The sequence below is a fragment of the Acomys russatus genome, chromosome 6, assembly GCF_903995435.1.
Source record: "Acomys russatus chromosome 6, mAcoRus1.1, whole genome shotgun sequence".
Taxonomy (NCBI): Eukaryota; Metazoa; Chordata; class Mammalia; order Rodentia; family Muridae; genus Acomys; species Acomys russatus.
The window spans coordinates 14,736,095-14,757,312 of NC_067142.1; the positions used below are offsets into that span (position 1 = coordinate 14,736,095).

At 37.8% G+C, this 21,218-nt stretch overlaps 1 protein-coding gene across 1 annotated transcript in view; it reads right to left on the reverse strand.

Annotated features, from left to right (window-relative positions):
* Positions 1-21,218, reverse strand: part of Cntnap5 (contactin associated protein family member 5) — a 951,234-nt gene that overhangs the window by 40,433 nt on the left and 889,583 nt on the right. Inside the window, exons 20-21 of the mRNA XM_051147230.1 lie at positions 19,763-19,893; positions 10,578-10,662 (exon numbers count right to left, since the gene is read on the reverse strand). Of these exons, the coding sequence (XP_051003187.1) occupies positions 10,578-10,662; positions 19,763-19,893 (216 nt within the window). The remainder of the gene's footprint in view (positions 1-10,577; positions 10,663-19,762; positions 19,894-21,218) is intronic.

Here is a 21,218-nt window from a genome sequence, read left to right on the forward strand (position 1 = left end):
ACAAAGAAGCTAAGTATCAAGGAGGGCCCAAGGAAGAATGCTAAAATCTCACTTAAAAGTGAAAATAAAATGGACAACAAAAGTGGTTAAAGAAAAGGAACAGTGTAAGAGAGTGAGCACAGAGACAAGTATGGGTCAATATTAGAACTGGGGAGAGTGGAGGCAGAACAGAGGGCTTGCTGAGAAAATGGAACTTTGGGATTCTTTTTGACAAGCTTGAGACCTACAATAGGGCAGGCTCTTGGGATTTTACAAGGGTGACTATAACTGAGACTCCTAGTAGCAGAGGTCATGGAATTTGAAGAAGACACCCTCTAAGTAGAGAAAACTCCTAGTAAAAAGAGGGGAACACCAACTGATCCACAAAAACACTGAATCAAAACTTACACTGCCACCAAAACAGAAATAAACCAGAGATTTAGAAATGTCCAATCCATGCCTGGCCCAACCTGAGACCCACCCCATGGGACACAGCTAACCCCTGACACTATTAAAGATACTCTTTTATGTCAGGAGCCTAGCATAGCTGTATGCTGAATGGCTTCACCAAGCAGCTGATGGAAACAGATACAAAAACCCACAGCCAAACATTTGTGGAGTGCAGAGAGTCTTGTTGAAGAGTGGGGTGGCGGAAGGATAGAAAGATTCAGAGGGAACAGGAGCATCAGAAGAAGACCAACAAAGCCAACTCACCAGGGCCTATGGGTGTCTGTTGGAATTGAAGCTCAAAACCAAGGACCACTCATGGACTAGAATTAGGCACTGCCACATGGATGTAACCAATGGGCAGCTCCATCCTCATATAGGTGCCCTAGTAATGAGAACAGGGCCTGACTCTGACATTGGCTCTGTTGTCTGCTTTTTAATCACTTTCCCTTGGCAGGGCTATCACACAAGACCACAGGGAAAAGGATATACTCAGTCCTGATGTGACTTGACATGCTGTGTGAGTAGGTGGGTGGGTCTTCCCTCCTCTGATGAGTACAGCAGACTGGATAAGAGAAACAGGGATGGAAGGTGGGGCTGGGGTGAGAAGGAAGGATGGTGTTATAACTCAGATTTAATGTCAATACTTAACAAAATATAAAAAAGAAATGTGACAAAATGAAAATTAAGATCAATATTAAGACAAAACAAAACAATTTTTTTTAAAAAAAGAAAGATTAGGTTGTAGGCAGAGCTGTATGGCATTTTTTTAAAGAACTGATTAATGTGGGAGGATCCCCAGAATTATTGGTATTGCCACTCATAGGCTGGTGGTCTTGAGTCCTATAAAAAAAGCAGGATGAATAAGCCATGAGATGTAAGATAGTAAACAGCACAAATACATGGCCTCTTCTGCAGCACCTGCCTCCAGGTTCCAGCCCTATTTGTGTTCCTGCCATAGATTCCTTCAATAGCCTTTTATTCAGGATATCTAAGCAAAATACCACCCTCTATGTTGCCCTGAATCACGGTGTTCTTTCACAGCAACGGAAATGTAACTAGGATACTAGGAAAGCTATAAACTTGCTCCAAAGAAAATACACACACCTATTTAAAAGATAACAAGTCCCTCTGGGACTGAAAAGGAGGCTCAAGGTTAAAATCTCTTGCTACACAAACACAGGGTTAGCACTTATGCCTCTGTGGAACCCAGATAAATGTTGAATGGTCATGTGGCAATCTCTCCTTTAATTCCAGGCTCAGAATTGTTGGAGACAAGATTTTTAGAGCAGGCTGGCTGGCTAGACTAGGTATATAGGTGAGCTATGGGTTTGAGAGAGAACTTTGCCTCAATGATTAAGATGGAGATTATTCGAGGAAGACTTCTGAAATCAACTTCCAGCCTTCACTCATACAGCTACATGCACGCACACACACACACACACACACACACACACACACACACACACACGCACACACACACAAACACACACACATTATGAAAAATAGAAACAAATAAAATTTAAAATCTCTCAAATATCATTTCTTCACATTGACTGTTGGAAAACACATCCCAGGGCTAAGACTACCCACAATCTTTAGTTTCTTATGGAGCTGCAGCCCATTTATTCTTTCTTGTTTTAGAATAAAGCGTAATTTTTCCTTCTCACAGCCCAGTCTTTCTTGTCTCAAAAATATGTAGATGAGTGACTTCCTTTTGTATTTCTGTGACTAGACACCATGACCAAGTAAACCTATAAAACAAATAATTTCATTTGGGAGTATGCTTGCAGTTTCAGACAGTATATGCCTAATAATCATTGATAGGATGGTAGGAGCAGGAAGGTAGGCATGGTGCTTATGAAGTAGCTAAGACTTTAAGTGTTGAGACAACAACTAATCAGCAGAGACAGAGATATCTGGGAATGATGTGGGCTTTTGAAATCTAAAGGCTCACTCCCATTGATACACCTCCACCAACAAAGCCACATACCCCAAATAGGTCCACTAATTGTTAACCCAAAATTCAAACATATAAGCCTATGGAGGCATTCTTTTTCAGACAACTAAAATCTTTAATATAGAAGTGAGCCGTTCTCTGCCATGCTCATAGCATATGGATGATCAGGACACAGTGTTCATTGCTTGGCACAACATAGGCACTGAATAACTGGGGTTGACAGATAAAAGGTGATGTCAGGATATTCATTCCAGAACTTTTCTGGATTTCTTTCATTTAAAAAAATATTATTATTATAATTTTTTGGAAAGGAGACTTTTTCCTTCAATGGGATACAATGAACTGGTACTATTTAGGCCTTCAGTTGCTTATTTTATCATTTTTGGTTTCAGCATCCTGTCTAAGATGGAATCCCACAAAAAAGAAGAAAGGGGTCATGTGGAGATGAAAGCCAGCCAACCAGGTCTAAAAAGACCAAATGATGGTGACACTTATGTTTCTAAATCCATTGGAATTCAGTACTTTACACTCAGAGTGTCTTTCTTTGCTGACCTGGTTGTGACACATCCTTCAAACACTAACAGATAGGGAAAAGAACCCACATTATAACCATGCCTCTTTGGAAGTCAACTTTATGGTGGCCCAGCTAAATACATTACAAAGTCAGATCATTTAATGTTCATATCACCTTTAAAATTCAGAAAATGAGGCTTGGCAGGTGTCTCAGTGTGTGAAACAGTGACTGCTCAAGGATAATCCACAGAATCTCCAAACCCTAGATATGGATAGGACCATGAGGCTAGAACTCCATAGCTCCCCCTGGAGCCAAGAAGGAGAAAGTGGAGCATCCTTGCAAGTTTCCAGCTAGATAACCTGCTGCATTTAGTGGTGAGCAAGAGACCCTTCCCCTAAGGAGGTAGAAGACAGGAACCACTATCCAAGATTGTCCTCTGACCTCCCACACATCTGTGACAGGCACATATTCAGCAGTATTCACACAAATGACAAACACACACACATGCACATATATGTGCATTACATCATACATGCCAAGCATCATCCACTTTGTAACATTGTTTCTTGGTATTATGTTGATTTCAGATACGAATCATAAGAAAAGACCAACTGTGCACACAGTCAAAATAAAAGTATAGTCTTTTAAAGTTAGTACTGTAAGGAATATACTTTTCATTAATAGTGTAAATGTGCTCTTTGGCATCCTCTATAAGATACATGAAACATTCAGGATTCTCACTTGGATTTACTGTGCTGATGAGATAAATGCTGTAGACATCAAATACAAATGTAAGAACATCTAAAATTATACAACTCTGCTCTTTAAAAGGCCCTATTAGAACTTGCTTCATGTACGAGGTAAAAAGCAGGTTATCACTCATTGATCTGTGATTTCCAGGTTTCATACAGGGTGAGATGGAATTTATCTCATTTTCATGTTGCTTTTTAGGGTCAAGTGAATGCAAGAAGCCACCTGAGCAAATGTTTAGCGCATTGGCATTTAGAAAGAATGTCTCTGCTGTGTTTAGGTTTTGAACTACCAAATTACCAAACAGGAGAGGGGTAGTCAGTAGTAGGTATGGAGACAGATAACCATTAGTATATGAATGGCATTTTAATGCCAATTTGAATTTTGTAGCTATGGTTATTTCCAACTGACATTAACATAAAATGTTTCCATATTTTAAAGAGTGTTTTCCCCCTAAATATGAAGATCATGAAGAAGTCACTTCTTTGGAAAGCAGTATTAAAGATCCTCTAATTCTGAATTCCAGGGGATATAGATCAAGACAGATGTGGTTTGTGGGTAGGTTAAAATATTCCACATTTTCCTACCCAGTGAATGTCCTGAGTTTAATCTCCACCCAGAAAACTCTCCACCAACTGTAATGCTTTTGCAGTTGTTATGGGTTTGTGTTTTGTATGTCTTTAAAAATGTAAAGATTTTTGAATTCTGAGATAAAATGGTTCTTATGAGAAAACAAGTAAAACAAAGGCTTTGAAAAATCCAGGTGAGATGACTCTGTAGACTGCCCAGTGGTAGTTTCTGAAAGAGATGGCATTGTTTGAAAGGACTGACTTTCAAAAATAAGTTTTTCCCCCATTTGTGAAATGATACTTTGTCTTTCCATTTTGGGTGTGTATGTGTGTATGTATGTATGTATATATGTATGTGTATATGTATGTATGTATATTTATGGATATATGATTGTGTGTGTGAATATACATATGTATATGCGTGATCATGTGTGTGTGTGTGTGTGTGTGTGTGTGTGTGTACCAGATACACCCCTATCTGACATCCCCCAGGCACTTTATACATTTCTCTCTTTTATTTAAGTTTTGCTTCTTTCCTTTCATAGTTTTATTCTTTCTCTGGAACTCACCAAGTAGGCTAGGCTGTCTCACCAGACAGTTGTAGGTACCTACTCTGCTTCCACAGAACTGGAATTCGAAGTGCATGCCAGTATGTCTGGAATTTTCTACATAGGTTCTGGGAGTCCCATTCAAAGCAATCACTCCACTTGCTGATTTACCTATCATGCCATAATATGACTTTCATCTTAATGTCAGTAATACAATATTTGTAATAACCAAGTAAAATATTAGGGAAAAGCAAAATGACAGCGAGGAATTAAAAATAAAACTTAGAAACATCTTATGACTTGCCACAAAAAAGCATCTTAATTAGTGGAGAGACAACACACCTCAGCTTTATTGTGTAATATGTGTACCTGCATGCTTCAGTACATACATGTAACTTATAGGACAATGTGGGGAAGTTAGTTCTCTCCTCCCAAAACATAATCCTGTAGTTCAATCTCATCTTCAGGCTTGATGCCAGGGACTTCTGCCCATGAAGCTGTATTTCCAGCGCCACCTCAGTTTTAATCTGAACAGTGACATTGACTCTCTGTATAGGATAGTATCGCCATCTAGGAGCCTTCAAAAAAATAATCTACTGTATTTGTTGTGGTGCCTAAATCATCAGGAATGGTACAGCACATGTGAAAAATCATCAGACTTTATGACACTATATTGTTTCTTCCTCTCACAGAAAAATAAATGAATGAATTTGGTTTAGCTTGGAAATGGAATGCTATTGAAAACTGAGACAAAATTTACATACATTTTCCCTTAGAATTTACTATAAGAAATGCTTTCAGATCTTTATTTTACAGTAGAAAATGTCCCTCAGACTAATCTTTCTAAAATTTTGTAGTAGGTACCATTTGTTATCATGTCCAAGCATGATTTCTGCTCAACTCTTTCTTTCCTTGTATCAAGTTACTCACATATGTATTTCTGACCAAACCCTTCTTGATTTACTCTACATTTTACTCATACTATTGTTGAGTTGATTTGAATAGATGAAGGCTGCTATGAGCACTGTGTCCAACAGCAAAATTTCTCCAAGGATTTTAGAACAGAGTGTCCTCATAGTTTCTATTGTATACACAATGCTTATCTAAATTTTGGCTGGGAAGATAGTGTAGTCAGTAAGTCATCACCTTGCAACCATGAAGACCTGCATTTGATAACTTAATAGAAGTAAAAACCTAGGACTAGGGCAATGATTATTAACCTTTCTAATGCTTTGACACTTTAAATCAGTTCCCCATGTTGTGGTAACCCCCAGCCATAAAATTATTTTGTTGCTAATTCATAACAGTAATTTTGCTACTGCTATGAATCATAATGTTAATATATAACATGCAGTATATCTTATATGTGACCTCTATGAGGGTTTTGATCCACAGGTTGAAAACCACTCTGGAGACAGAGACAGGCAGATTCCTAGAACTTGCTGGCCAGACAACCTAGCATACTCTGTATCAATGGCTCAACAAACTAGGTAGCGTAATCATGAAGAACATAATTATCCTCTGGTCTCTGAAGGTACACACACATACACACACCACACACAGAGGAATTGGAGATTGATGTTATAAAATGCTTTAATAAGCTTTTCTCTCAGAATTCTACAATGTCAGCTAAAATGGGGATTCAATGACCCAAAATATTTTTAGTACATAGGATAAAATTAATAGAACAGTACTATTTGAAGACTAGGCACACTGAAATCCAATTATCCTTTACTAAAAACAACATTTAATGCCTTGTTGAGCTTCAGGGAATGACTTGAAATATTTTAAAATACAAGTGCATATTTTTACAAGAAGAGAGTTAGCCCTAGGCTATAAGACAAGGGACAGTATTAAAATTTATAGGTGGGACAGGAAGGGGTGAGGAACAACTAGACTATTTTAAAGAAGACTAATAATGTCCTGTTGAGACTCTGAAAAATAAAGATGAACTGTAACCTCAGAGCAACCTTTGAGGTAAACCACAACAGAAGGAAAATCTCACACTATGGGGAGCAAGCAACAAGTCATGCTCACCATTGAAATGACTCTTAGTGGAGATAAAATAGATGACTGTAAACAAATCACGGTGTAGGAAAAAATAGATTCAGAGAGGACTTGGGAAGAAGAAGGCGTTAAGCAAGAAGAATGGGTGGGAAAGAGCAATGAGGATGAATATGAGCAAACTATGAAATCATGAAAGAATAAAATAAAACATATAGCCAAGTACTGACATTAGCAGTATTTGTTCTGAGAAGTTCTCCCAAAAGCTTTAATGTCATTGAGATTCAGAACTGAAATTTATACTCCTTTTTGCCCAGGAACAAAAACTTGAGAGAATGAAATTATCCTAATCAGTATAACCATGTGACACCTGGTAGAACAAATGCAAATTTTACCAAGAAGGAAGTGCTCCATTTTCCATCCTTTAGGTTCTCAGAAGTTAATTCCAAATAAATATTAATGTACATGTTTCTGCAGGTTTGTCAGCGCATGCATATTTACACATACCTATACACTCTGACCTAGCACACACAGAATAAAAAAGCTGCCATAGGAAAAACTTAGAAAACAGTTAGTAACAGATTCTCTGGATCCCCAGAGAATCAAGACAGGAGAACTGAAAAAGACATAGTGTTCAATAATGATTATCAATATGGTTTTTAAACAGATGGAAATCAAGAAGAAATTAGTAAGGACCACAGGTTTTTTAACTAACAGTTTTTTTAGTCAAACAATAGAATTTTAGAAATTAAAAAATTATCAATTAATATGATTTACATATTGTGTTTGTTGTAATTAAGCATATCTGAATGGACTAAAAAAATTTCAGAAAAAATTAAATAAAAACCTGGCCCACAAGATGGCTCCATGGGTACAGTACTTGCCATGCAAATCTAATAAGCCTGAATAGAGTTTTATCTCCTAAACCAAGTGCTCAATGGTCTCTCTCTCTCTCTCTCTCTCTCTCTCTCTCTCTCTCTCTCTCTCTCTCTCTCTCTCTCTCTCTCTCTCTCTCCACACACACACACAAACACACATACACACGTACACATACAATACCACTAATAAAAATAAAAGAAAGGTTTTTGAAAGAGAGTTTTATATGCCTAGAATTCATACTATTTTGACAGCATTCAAAGCTTCTTTTTTTTTTTCCATCAAGAGATAAAATCTTTATTTGAGATATAATATACGGAATTACTCTTGGGATATAAAATTTCTCTGAGATGGACAGTACAGGAGTTCAGGAGTTGGTCTAAAGTTCAAAGCTTTTAATAGATAAAATATGTGAGATGAAATTAGTAGTTCCAAAATTTATCTAATTCAGATTTCAGAGTTGAGTACATAGACTGTGAAATTATCTACAGTTAATATGTTGAAAATTTGAGAATTAATGCATAAAGATGAAAACTAAGTGTGATTAGATATAAAGATACATATGAAATAATTAATAGAATTGGGAATTATAACAATATCAAGCAGCAAATTTAAAAATAAATCTAAAACCAAACACGTATAATTACACAACATCAAAACACACCCACCCACACATAAAGTATTTTTTTCCTTAAGAAAATATAATCAAAGCAGCTGTGTGTGCTGGGAACAGTGTAAGTTAAAACTTTCAAAAGTAGAACAAAGTGACAGTGGATTTCAAGAGCAACCACTGAAGCCAGAAGAGAAAAGAAAGGGGGTGTGCTCATTGGCATTTTTGGAATTTCAAATTTGCTCATAAGAAGGATGGCAGTGACTGGCATGCACAATTGTGTTGTCCTCTTTGTGGTCTTTCTTTATGTACACAGTTTCCAGCTCCCTTTATGACATTATGAATGCATAGTTGGGAGAGGTATGCAGTGGTAGCAGTTAGGAAATAGTCATCTGGCCTCTAAAGCCACTTAGACTGCATTTGTGCTTTCTTTTCTACTCCCCCTCCTCTCTCTCCCCACCCATATTAAATACAGCACAAAGCAGAACCATCTAAGGAACAGAGAACAGGAAGAAAAACTCACCAGAGCCACATTAGTGAAGCAGAACAAATAGGTTCAGAAACAATATTTTTATTGTTGCCATTATTATTATTAGGCAATGGTGAAGAATAAGATATAACCCTATTTGGAAGTCATTCTTATTGATTGACTTATCTGTTTGTGTCCTTTGGCAACTGAAATTGACATTTTCTAGACTCATGGTGCATTCACATTATCTTGTAGAAATACTATATTCTTTATAAATCTAGAAAACTGGAGAAGCAGTGGATCATTTCTTGTCCTATTCAAGGTGTTACACTGTTAGCACAAACATTCTCTGCAGCTATTTTCAGAGAATGTCTAGTGTCATGCAAATCTACATTCTGTACATGTGTCAGTGCATCTTCTAGACTCTTTCATGGATTAGTAGGTAAACACAAGCACCCCACATGCCACATAATGACCCTTTGATTTTCTGAGAAGTCATTCTAAGGGGTGATATCAAGACTCAGACTTAAAGGCGGCAAAAATTTCATGACAGTAATTTCTTATATTAAGTCCATTCGTGCTTAAAATGCCCAATATTTTCTAATCTGTACTGTGTCCAGCAGAACCACAGAGAACATGACAAAGTTATAAAAGCAACTGAATGTGTAGAAAATAAGGGGGCAGGCAGAAATACAAATGTATAGATAATTTCAAAACCTGAAAAGAACCTATACATGCTAATTTGTAAAGCACAGATACCCAAATTGTACAGATTTAAAAAAAAAAAAAAAAAAAAGCTGGAGCTGGGGATATGGTGCTTGAAGATCTGAGCTTGAATCCAGAGAACTTGTATAAATACATGGTTGGTAGTATAAATGCTCCAAAGGCATGATGAGAGAAGAAGGCAGAATCCCTGGAAATTCCTAAACCAGAGTAAACTGCACTCATGTATAAAGGACAAAATAAGAGATCCTGTCTCAAACAATCTAAAACAACCAGCACCTGAGGTAGTTGATCTCCAAAAGCATATCATGCAACACCTTTGTCCACAGCCAGACATGTGAATGATGTGTACACACACAAGATAGATTATACACATGAATCGTACTTAAAATAAAACTCAACTGTGTGTTCTATATAAGATAAAACACGAGGATTTTGAAAGAAAAAATATTTTAAAAAACGGATGAGAAAATTAGCTATAAATTGTCATCAAAACAAAGGCCTATTGTTTACATTAGTCACAGACAAATATATAGATATAGATATATTTAATCTCTAAAAGGCAGTGTTAAAGATTAGATATCATTTAAAATATCCAATTCTTCAGGAAAGTGTAAAAAGTTCAGTGTTGTTCTGGCAATAAACATTCTTAAACAGATAGTGAAATTTCATGAAATCTGCATAAAAACAAGAAAATGCACTCTTCCAACATGAGTTGCAACCCTCATTCTTCAGCTCAGCTTCCTTCTTCATTTCTTTAGTTTAAAACCAAGGAAATTAAAGTTGGCCATCTAAAAAGTTAATAATTTTCAATTTAAATTATAATTTCTTTTCCTTGTTGCCTATTTACTTTACGTTTTTTCCTAGATTACTAACAATTAACCAACAAAATCATTGCCACAAATAACCACCCATTAACCATGAATTAGGCAATTAATGAAGCAGATGGGAATTACATGCTGCACCATTGCTACATGTGTGGCTTAGTTTAAAAATCTGCTTCAAAATCTTCATCAAGACCAAAGATGCGAGCAATAACTTCAGCTCTGAATCCCTGGACACACCAAGAGAGACTACAAACTGTTGTTTTTAACAATACTCATTGAGAGTATAGAGCAGAAAACAGACCTGTGACTTTGCCTAGGATGAGTGACCTCACTGTCCGGAACTCAGCTTCTGGAGAAAAGTTATAGGTGAAGAGTTTCTGGTCTACCTGTAAGAAAACAAAAAACAATCCCACAACCCAGGTTTTGAGAGAGCATAAAGCAACCCTTTTATAAACAGCTGACAGTCTCACAAAGGGCAGGCTCTTCTCTGGAATTCTCTGTCTGGGGAGATTAAAAATGTCCTGCCAGTCGGCCCACAATTCACACAAATGATCCTTTCTTTCATCCTTGTAAACTAAAATCTTTCACAGGCTTCTATTCCCTTAGATATCTTCCAGAAGTATTGTCACCTAATTATCTCCCTACTGTGAATTTCTCATCACATTCCTCTCTACAAATAAGTAAGCAAAGACAGACACAATCTGGTACATTAAATGGGGCCCAGCAATGCTTCCCATTCCACGATTTCCTTCCTCTTGTTCTTACAAGTACCACCGTTTTCTTTTCCTCCATAACTCTAACGTATTCTCAGGTGTGGACTCCAGGAATTACTAGGCATGAAGTGTATTTGATAAATACTCTCAAGGAAAGTTTGACAATATTGCTGCCCCTGACATAGCCAGGTGATCACCTCCCACTAGGTTGTCTCTTTACTAACCACGCCTGGCTTCGGTTACTCCAATTCTGGTTTGCTTCTCTCTTCTTTTTCCTTCCTGGGATACACCACAAATTCATCTTCATTTTGCTGTATCTAGTCAGATCCAGTAGATTCTTCCAGTCTCTACTGTTTAGGGGAAGTGTTCAAGTCTAGAAATCTATGACATCATTAACTGCTTGCCACTAGGTGGCACTAGGGCCACTAGGTGTGGCCCTACTCAGGATTATAAAAAGGGAAAACTAAGCTCCTCTCTCTCTCTCTCTCTCTCTCTCTCTCTCTCTCTCTCTCTCTCTCTCTCTCTCTTGCTCCTCTTTTACTCTTTTCTTCTTTGTCTTTGTCTGTCTCTTTCTCTCTGGGATGCCCCTCCAACTTTAATGCTCTCCACTTAAAATAAACTTGGTCTAGCATTATCTGCTGTGTAGGTGTGCCTTGTATTTCATATTTAACATTGGAGTCCTGCTTTCTCTAAATTCAACTCTCAGTTCCTGTTTCTATCCTACTAACTTCTATCTTTGCCTGACAATGGCTTCTGTGCACACCATTCCATCTTATAATAGGTAAGCTGCCCAGGAAAGCTTCAACCACCTCTACAGTCTTGCTCACACCTCCCCACCCATTCCCAGCCACTGAAACACACCACCCTGGGCTGCTCAAGATTCCACGGTTACCAAGCACAAGGAGTCTGCTTGGCAGGACTCAGCCACTCTTCTCAGGAACTCTTACAGGCCTATGAACTTGTCCTGGGCTACTGGGAGTGGGCCCCCGAGCCACCAAACCCAGTGCAACATACTGTACCGCTTACTAGCATGGGACACAAGAGCATGAGCAGTGTGCGTGTGTGTGTGTGTGTCTGTGTGTGTGTGTGTCTGTGTCTGTGTGTGTGTGTGTGTGTGTGTGTGTGTGTGTGTGTGTATGTGTTTGGAGAGCAAGCTCCCCTTGGCCCTGCTTCCTGCAAGAAGGTGTGCGGATGTGGTGGGAGGACAGGAAAATGCCATTGCCTCCCCTACCGCCCTAGCTGCTGCCATTCAGCAGTGGTAGGAACTATTACTCGGGGGAATCTGGGCTGAGGGTGCTCACACAGTAAAGGAGGACAGCACAGCTTCCAATGCTGGCACTTTCAAAACTACTTGCCAAAGGCTGCTCACACGTGTGGCTAATCTGATCGCCATGTTAGTTTTGGGAAACAAGTTGGAGCTATAGCATCATTGCCATTTTGGCTGAAAGCAATCACATGACTAACCACCATCTTTGTTTTGGGAAAATAGTGGCTAAGGAGGTAGAGCTGTTGCCTCATTGCTATCTTGGCTTTGTTTTGGGGAGCTCTTTTGTTTAGCCTGCCTTTTCAAGTCCTTGATAAACACCAAATACAGCTTCAGTCTTTTAAGCTTTTTACTGCTCAATCTGGTGCAACTAATTACAGGATTAAGCTTTACCTAATTTCTTATTTTATGTTTTCAAGGTTATATCTTTACAATATGCTACATATGTAATTCAAGCATGGAATTCTAACTTAGGTCTTTACTAATTCCTAGAAAAATAAATAAATGTTGTTTCTCCTGTCACAAGCTTTCTTGAATTCAACCACAGACTTCCTTGCTAATTAGTTTGATATAATTTTAAATTATTCTACAATGTTCTACTATATTTCCACCCTAGAAACTATAATATATTAATTCTAGAGACATTAATTTGTTTACAAGGTTAAATGTGATTGATATACCTCACCTTCATTCTCAAAAACTGAAAAGTCACTGTCTTATTAATATATTTGGCCTTGTATTTATTAATCTATAATATAACTTTAGACGTTTAGAAGCTATTGACATTTTATAAACTAAAACATACAGAAAACTGTTGTGCTCTAGTTTTATGGGCTTATTATTATGGGAAGCTTCAGGTATCTTCCTAGTCCTCTCCATATGCAGGAGACCAGACTTTAAACCTCACTGTTAGATCTACTGTCAGGTCGAGCTACAGTCAACCTTGCTAACAGACTTAAAAGACACATTTCACATACAGCCTTTTACCATTCATTTAACTAAAGGACAGTGACTGTTCACAGAAATTGGACCTAGATCTTACAGCTTTCATGAATGTGTTTTATAAATATTATAAAGTCTAAAAGGATGTTTTAAGGTTGTTACATGCAAATTATGAATATTGGAAGGTTTAAGAACATGTTTTAAATTGGTCAATGCAAGGTATCAAGGTAAAAATGTCTAATAGGATGTTTTACTTACTCCTATTGCTATGCTACTGCTACGCTGAAACTGTTTAGAGTGTTGACACTGGTCAATGGAGCTCTGACTTATCAATCAACTATGGAAAAACATTCCACTGTCAATCCACCATGATAGTTCCAAGCTCAATATTTTAAATTTCCTTTGGTTTGTCTTTTACTTTAAATGTTTCTCATTGTCCTTAAATTATATCCATCTTGCCTTCTAGATAGACACATTCCATGATGGGTACTGATGTTGAAAATTAAGACCAAGTGAGCTTTTGCCCTTCTGTTCTATGGGAGGTTTCTGTCTTCCCTCTTTTACCATTTCACAGATGTCGAAAAAAAAAAGTATTTGCGTCTGCTATGTTATATGAATATTGCCTTTTCCTGTAATGTGCCTTTCACTACAGATTGCAAACAATTAAGATGTTAAACATGTCTAAAATTTATCTCCTTTTTGCAAACTTAAAAAGAACCCTGTGCTACAGAAAATCTACCTCTTGGGTCAAATAAAATCTAGATAAATACTGCCAATAAACAATCTAAGTTTCCCACCTATTGCCTATTTTGGAGGGCTTTCTTACCATTTTCACAGGTTTTGGGACTTCCCTCTGTAACTACCCAATTACAACCTTTCTGTACCAACATCATCTGATTAAATGAGTTTCCCCTTCCTAGTTAATGTAAATATGTCCCTTTCTCCAAAAGACTGTTCATTTCTTCCTGGTTCACTGAGAGCTGAGGTACCAACCCCAGTGAGCATTACTGTGTCTGGTCCTTCTTTCTGACCTACAACTAAAACTTTTGCAATTGGTTGAGATGATTAACACAGTTCTTTTCCATCTCTGTCTTTACTGGCAAAAATCTTGGTAATAGGTGGACTTTGTCTCTGGCCTCAGCTTGTTGCTGTTTGGGCTGTGCTCTCTTGGTTGCTAAAAAGCCCTGACAAACCAGAAAGAGAGTTTTAACCTGCCTTTTTTGAGGGATACCTTAATGGATTAATGATTTCACCTTCCCGTGGGAAATAGTCAATTCCCCATCTCTCCAGGCTCCTCTGAGATGCCTTTTGGAGAATTTCAAATCCCTCTGGCCACATTAAGGGTATCTATGATTACATGTCTCTGCAACCAAACTTAGACAGATACAAAATGAATATTTTAAATACCATCAGCAATTAGGTAAAATGGAAGGAAGTTGCCAATTTTCCTGTCTTTTCTCTTATTTGTTATCCCAAGAGTTTCAAGTATACACCTAATGTCAAATAGAAGGAGCCTCCTTATTGTCAAGCTTTTTCTCTTCTTAGTTCTCCCAAAAATCTCAAATATACACCTAAGGTAAAACAGAAGAGAGTTCCCATGGTCAAGACTTTTCTCTTAGTTGCTCTCCCAAGAATTTCAAATATGACCTAAGATAACATGGGGCTCTTTATGTTCAAGTCTTTTCTCTTCTTTGCTCTACCAAAATCTTCAAATATAGACCTAAGATAAAAATGAAAGGAAATTCCCTACATTCAAGCTTTTCTTTGCTCCAAAACTTCCACCTCTGCTTGCTTTTCCCAGTGTTTTCAAATGTACACCTAAAGGGAATTTTGTCGCTAACTATAAACTTTGTCCTCGGCTCACATATATGTTCCATTATCCTGCCAGACTTACTATATCCAGGACAGCACCAAATCAGCTATCCACATGTATTCCAGTCAAATCCCACAGATCATGCCTGCTGGATTCACGTTGCCCCTCCTAGTCACAAATGTTCTCAGATCCAATACAACAAATACAACAGTCTGATCTTCCTGGACCTGGACGACATTTCAGTCTTTTAACCCCCTGTTGCCACCCTACAATCTGCAGGAATCAGTCAAAGACATTGATTTCTTCATCTTTTATTCATTTACAAAAGGCTAAAATGCTGTGCTTTAGAACCAAGACATACAGCTCCAGGTTCTCCCAGCACTCCTTGGCCCCTATCTGTTGCAGGATATGATTGACATACTCTGTCGTGTACCCTCAACTTCCCGAGGCAAAACTTTTGCTTTACTTAAACATTTTTGTTACTATAGCTATTCTCTCTCATTCCTCCATTGTTGATAGCTGCTTCCAATGAATCTGCATTTATATACTATACTTTACCTTAAATGAAAAGCACTCTAATGTTCTATTTTTTTATTTACATGAAAAGAGAGAAATGTTAGCAAACTATGCTTAGTTTGACTGTCAGCCTATGGTATTATCATCTGCTTTCCTCTTTGTGTGGCCCTAATAAGGATTATAAAATGGCAAACTTACCTCATCTCTCTCTCTTGGCTTCTGGCCCCTCTCTTACCTCTTTCTTATTCCCTTGCTCGTCTTTTACTTTCTTCCTCTCTCTTGGTCTTCTGCTGCCTCTCTACTTCTTTCAATATCTTCCTCTCTCTTCTTTCTCTTTGTCTTCCTATCTCTGTCTATGTCTCTAATGGGCCCATTCCAATTCCATACTCACACACCATAAGAGACTTCTTCATAAAATATCTATTGTGTGGCTCATATTTCATATTTTAAAGTGCACTTGCATGCATCTTATTTACAAGTCAGCAGACAATTACAGGTTCCTTCCACTTTTTCTCAGAGGCAGAATATCTGTTTGGCCTAGAACGTCACCAAATAATCTAGGCTACCAGGCTAGCAGGCTTCCAGGGAACAGATTGTCTCTACCTCCTCTCTTACCAATATCAGAACGAAAAGTGTATGGTAGTCACCTCACCTAGAATGTTTTAAGAACTCTGGCATCTGAACTCTGGTCTTCATGGTGGCAAGGAAAATGTTTCATCAACTGAGCCATGTTCTCTACCCTTCAGTCCCCAATATGAGCATCAAATGATACTATCCTTATTGTTTTACAGAGCAAAGGTTTGGCTGAAAGACAATCATACAATGGTCAGAGTGAATTTGCTCTGTTTGTGGGAAATCAAATGGGTCAGGACTAATACCAAATCTTCCCATATAGTTCCTTCTTCCATAACTCTTTTTCTACACACGTCCAGTGAGTGGCTCTCTTCAGGAGGCTGCTGACCTTGTAGTTTGTCCTATAACTTTAGTACAAGCTATTACTCATAGCATATCATTTTATTTAGACTATAGCATTTCCTATTTAATAAACAATGTGTGAAACTGAACCAAAATATATACTTCTAATATGTTTATCCTTACAGTATCATGAAATAGATCAACAGAGAAAGAAAAGTCCACAAAAGCGACAAACTTAGCCAAGCCACACATTAGTGCATAAACAGTTGTTCTTTGCCTTGCTGTTTCCAGACTTGGGATCCCTCTCTGTGTCTCCACATAGATATGTTCATCTACAAGTCCTGGGAAAGGCAATTTTAACAGCCAAATTAAAAGAAATTGGAAACTCTAGGAGTGTCAAGCATTTTACTTGGTAGCTGAGTGTCCTTTCTTTTTGCTAGGTGTGCAGCTTCCTGATGTGCTGCAGGAGAGGCCTGGACAGAGATGGACATTAATAGCAAATACATGACATTCAAAATTATAGGATTGAGTAAGGTAAGTCATTACATGAATATATCTACAAAACACTAGGAGTCTAACAGTATCCTGTGTGTACTACTGGGTAGGAAAAAATAAAGAAGACTCACAAAGGGAAAAAATAAAGAAGACCCACAAAGAGACATCAGTGATTGCCTAGTGTGGTAGAAGAAATCTCTGGGAAGATTGGTACTATTCAAATAAAATATGTTGTCGCAAAAGGTGAGAGCAATGGAGTGGGCCTGCCTGCCATGGAGGGCATGTGTCATAGGGTTTTTGAGTTAGAATCCGTGACTCCTGGGCCACTTTGTGCCTTTCAGTTCCTGAAAAAAAAATGGAAGCAGTCCCTTAGGCACTGAAATGTTCAGGATGCTTTGTGTTTCCTGTGTGTTCTCTTAGAAGTCATAGAAATATGGAATCTTAACAGAACAGTTGGTCTTATCCATTAATTTTATGTACATTGTACAGCTTTCTAACATAATTGTATAGTGACTACTAAAACTGTATCGATCCTGGAAATTACCACCCATATTCTGTTTATTCTCCATAAAATTATCACAGCCTCAATCTTTCTGTGGCCTCTCCAACCTAAGCCTGGTTTTATTCCTTGACTGGTCATATTAGGTAACCTTGGCCTGGGTCAGTAAACGGGGCCACTTATTCTTGGGGAAGTGAAATATAACATCCTACAGGGAATCTCATTAATCTTAGTAAATAATTGAAAGGCTTCAGGAAGTCTTCAACACTGTGCAAATACACTAGGACCAGGGCCTTAGCTCCCTAAAATTATTTAACTGAAGCAAGCATATTCCTGTCTATTGATCGGCCTTCAAGTTGTACGATACATGCAAGCTTTCCTGCTTCCTGACTTGCCACCTATTCTGGAGTGGAATTTGCTGATGTAGCCACCCTTAAGTCATTTTTACTCCTGTAACCCCTCCTTCATACTTCTGTTAACAATCTCAATAAACCCATTGGTTCATTAATTTGTACTTATGATGGTTTGCTGTTTGAGTTGAGTAGATGGTAGTCATTCCTCCCACCCCCCCCAAATATATATATATATATATATATATATATATATATATATATATATATATATATATATATATATATCACAGTATTTCACCACTGGCTTGTGGAAAAATAGCCCTATTCATCTCTTGTGTGGTACTAATCTTGTGTAACATTGGAACTATGGGAAAATAGTATAATAATTAAACTTGATTGTCAACTGCATGGAATTTAGAATGGCCATGGAAATAAACTCAGTCATGCTTGTTGGGCAGTGTCTAGATTGGAGTAATTGAGGTAGAAAGACCCAGATTAAATGTATGTGACACAATTCCAAAAATGAGGAGTCTGGAATAAATTAAAAAATTTAAAGAGAGTGAAACAAGAGTGTACATCAGTCTCTGCTTCCTGACTGAAAATGTAATGTGACCAGCTGCCTCATGCTTCTGTGATAATGATGGACTCTACTCTGAAACTGTAAACCAAAATTTATTTAAGATCTTTCTTGCGAATTTTTGTCACAGTAATGAACAACTAACTTGGAAGACACACTTTGGAAATCAGTATATGCTGACTTTTCCTTGAAATTTCACAGTAAAATGATAAGATCAAACAATCTGAAAAAACGATGAGAAATTAGTTTCTTCCCTTGAACCAGAAATACACTTCTTATTTTTTTTGCTTGTTTGTTTTTGGTATATTCAATAATTATTTGGTTTGTGGTTTATGGAACTATTTGGTGGAGTGGCAAAGGTGTTAAAAATATTAGAACACAGCAGGATGTTGTAGCTGTGCTGTGATAAGGCCATTATATCTGACTCGCAGGCATTAAGGCAGGCCTCAGACCTCTGGGTTGATGGGTTTTGTAATGAAAGAAAGTACACAGCTCTAAGGTCCAGGTAGGAGTTGATAACCTAATGAGAGTGTGTGATGCCTCTTCTAAAGGACACATAAGAAGATAACAAAGTCATCTTCTGAAAGAGAAGATGTCATCACACCTGTTGGTGGCAAAGAAAGAGGAAGGCATTTGAAGTGGCAAATTTGGAGCATACACATGAATGAACTAAACTTGCCTAAGCAGTGGTAATTGACAAGCTGATTAACATTTTCATCCTAAGTTATAATCAAAGATGTGTCATCTAGACTTTGGCTGGACGGATGGACTTTATTAATATCTGCCCTCCTCTGCTCTTGGCTCTTTATACAGAGTCATTACTGTGTCCCAGAAGCCTACCACACTGTTTTCTCAGATAACTCTGATTGTGCACACACGAACCCTTTAACACCCTTCTGTATCTTTTCTACCCAGACAGCTCTTTCTTATCATCAAGACCCAGTGTGCACTAGGAACTGAGAGGATGTATAGAGGAGACCTATGTCTTTCCAAGGGCCTCTATATGACCTGTGCTCCTCTATAATGACCTGTACCCTATTTCCACTTCCCAGGCAACTCTTGCTATAGTCTGCTATACTTTATTTTTTCCACCCAATCCTTCTTCACTCAATCTGATTAAAAGCTGATTAAATTTTAGTACAATTAGCATTGCCAGTTTTTCTTCCTCTCCAGTAGTTTTTTGTGGAACAGCTATGGTAGGGTATTCAAGAATTTGCCTTCTAGCTCTATCCCAGGTGTTGGTGATGCCAGTTGAATGATGGACCAGGGTTAAGGGCAGAGCTGGCCTGGAGTTTGGGGAAAGTCTATACTCCAGTGTCTAGCTTGAGTCAGAAGATCAGACATGTTGGTAGAAAAGTCTTAGCATACAGGCTTGGTGGAAAGATTAGAAGTGAAGTACCTGAATGAAAATTTCTGGCCCCTTTAGGCTAATCTTCAAATGATGAACCTTTCTGTTTGCCAAATTCTCTGTGCTGATGGTGAACGCATGACTTTCTTCCTTGATTAGTCCATATCGAACATGTAAACTTCCTTGAAAGAAAAAAGGGGACATTAGAATTAAGAACAGTACATAAAAAATAGAAAGATATGATCAAACTCTTCATACATTGGTCATTTCTTTTGGTGGTCTCAATGACTATGTATTATTTTTTTCTAATCCATTTGTTCATCATAGTTAAAGTATGAATTCTTAATATAAATATTAATTAAAATGAGTGTGTTATTTTTGTTGTTGTTGTTGTGTGTATGTACAAGCACAATGTGTTATGTGAGATCAGCACAATGGTGTGGATGTGTAATTTCAGCAACATGCAAGTTGAATCAAGATGACTAAGGTTTCAGGTCAGCTGGAGTACAGAGTGAGAACTTGTTTCAGAAAAGCAGCTAGAAAGAAAGAGGAGAGAGAAAGATAAAGATAGGTCGATGGATAGATAGATAGATAGATAGATAGATACATACATACATACATACATACATACATACATACATAGAAAGGAAAAAGGTCAGGGAGGGAGGAAGAGAATGGAAGTAAGAAATCCACTGTGACAAGCACACCACAGTCCTGTTGTATAATTGGAATGTGAGAACATGAATATGACATCGATATTGTCATGACATGGTACTTTTCCAACCATCTTCCTTCTTTGGAGCTTGAGAGAAAGGAGACCTCCTTGTTTTCCCCCACTAGTATGTAATGTGTCCAATTTAAATGTGGTCTGGTTAAAGCATGGTGACCATTCTAAATATTAATGGCTCCTTAGGAAATTCAAATTTTACCAGGAGAGTATTTTTCAAACAACTGTCTAGTATCCATGAGATCAGGAATTCAGACCACTGAATCTCAACCTCAGAACTTATAATGGAAGAAAGTTAAAAGGGATTTAGGAGTGTCTGGAAAGAGAAACGAAGGGCTTTTCTTTCTTGTCTTTTGTATGTGAGGAGAAGGAAGATGAAGCAAGACAAAGCATAGAATAAACAGAATAACTACTCTGGTATGAATATCCTTTTTTTTTTTTTTTTACATGAAAGCTACTCTATATGAAAAAATGCCACAGAGGACCAACATTCCTTGACTTTTTTTTTATCCCAGAAACATTTTGCTCATTTCACTTCTCAACACAGGTGTCTGAGATGGATGAGCAGAGGGGCTTGAGTTTATAATACATGTTGCTTTGTCCACTCCTGTTGTGTCAGCTTCACTGTAAAGTTAGAGTCTTTCTTATACACCAAAAGCTCTCTCTTTGAGTACACAGCAGGGAAGAAAATGTTGTCAACAGAGTACTGTGTCATACTCTGGGGGACATTAAGGAGAAAAGTACACTTACTCAAATTTGGGCCAATAAGTATGATTCTGA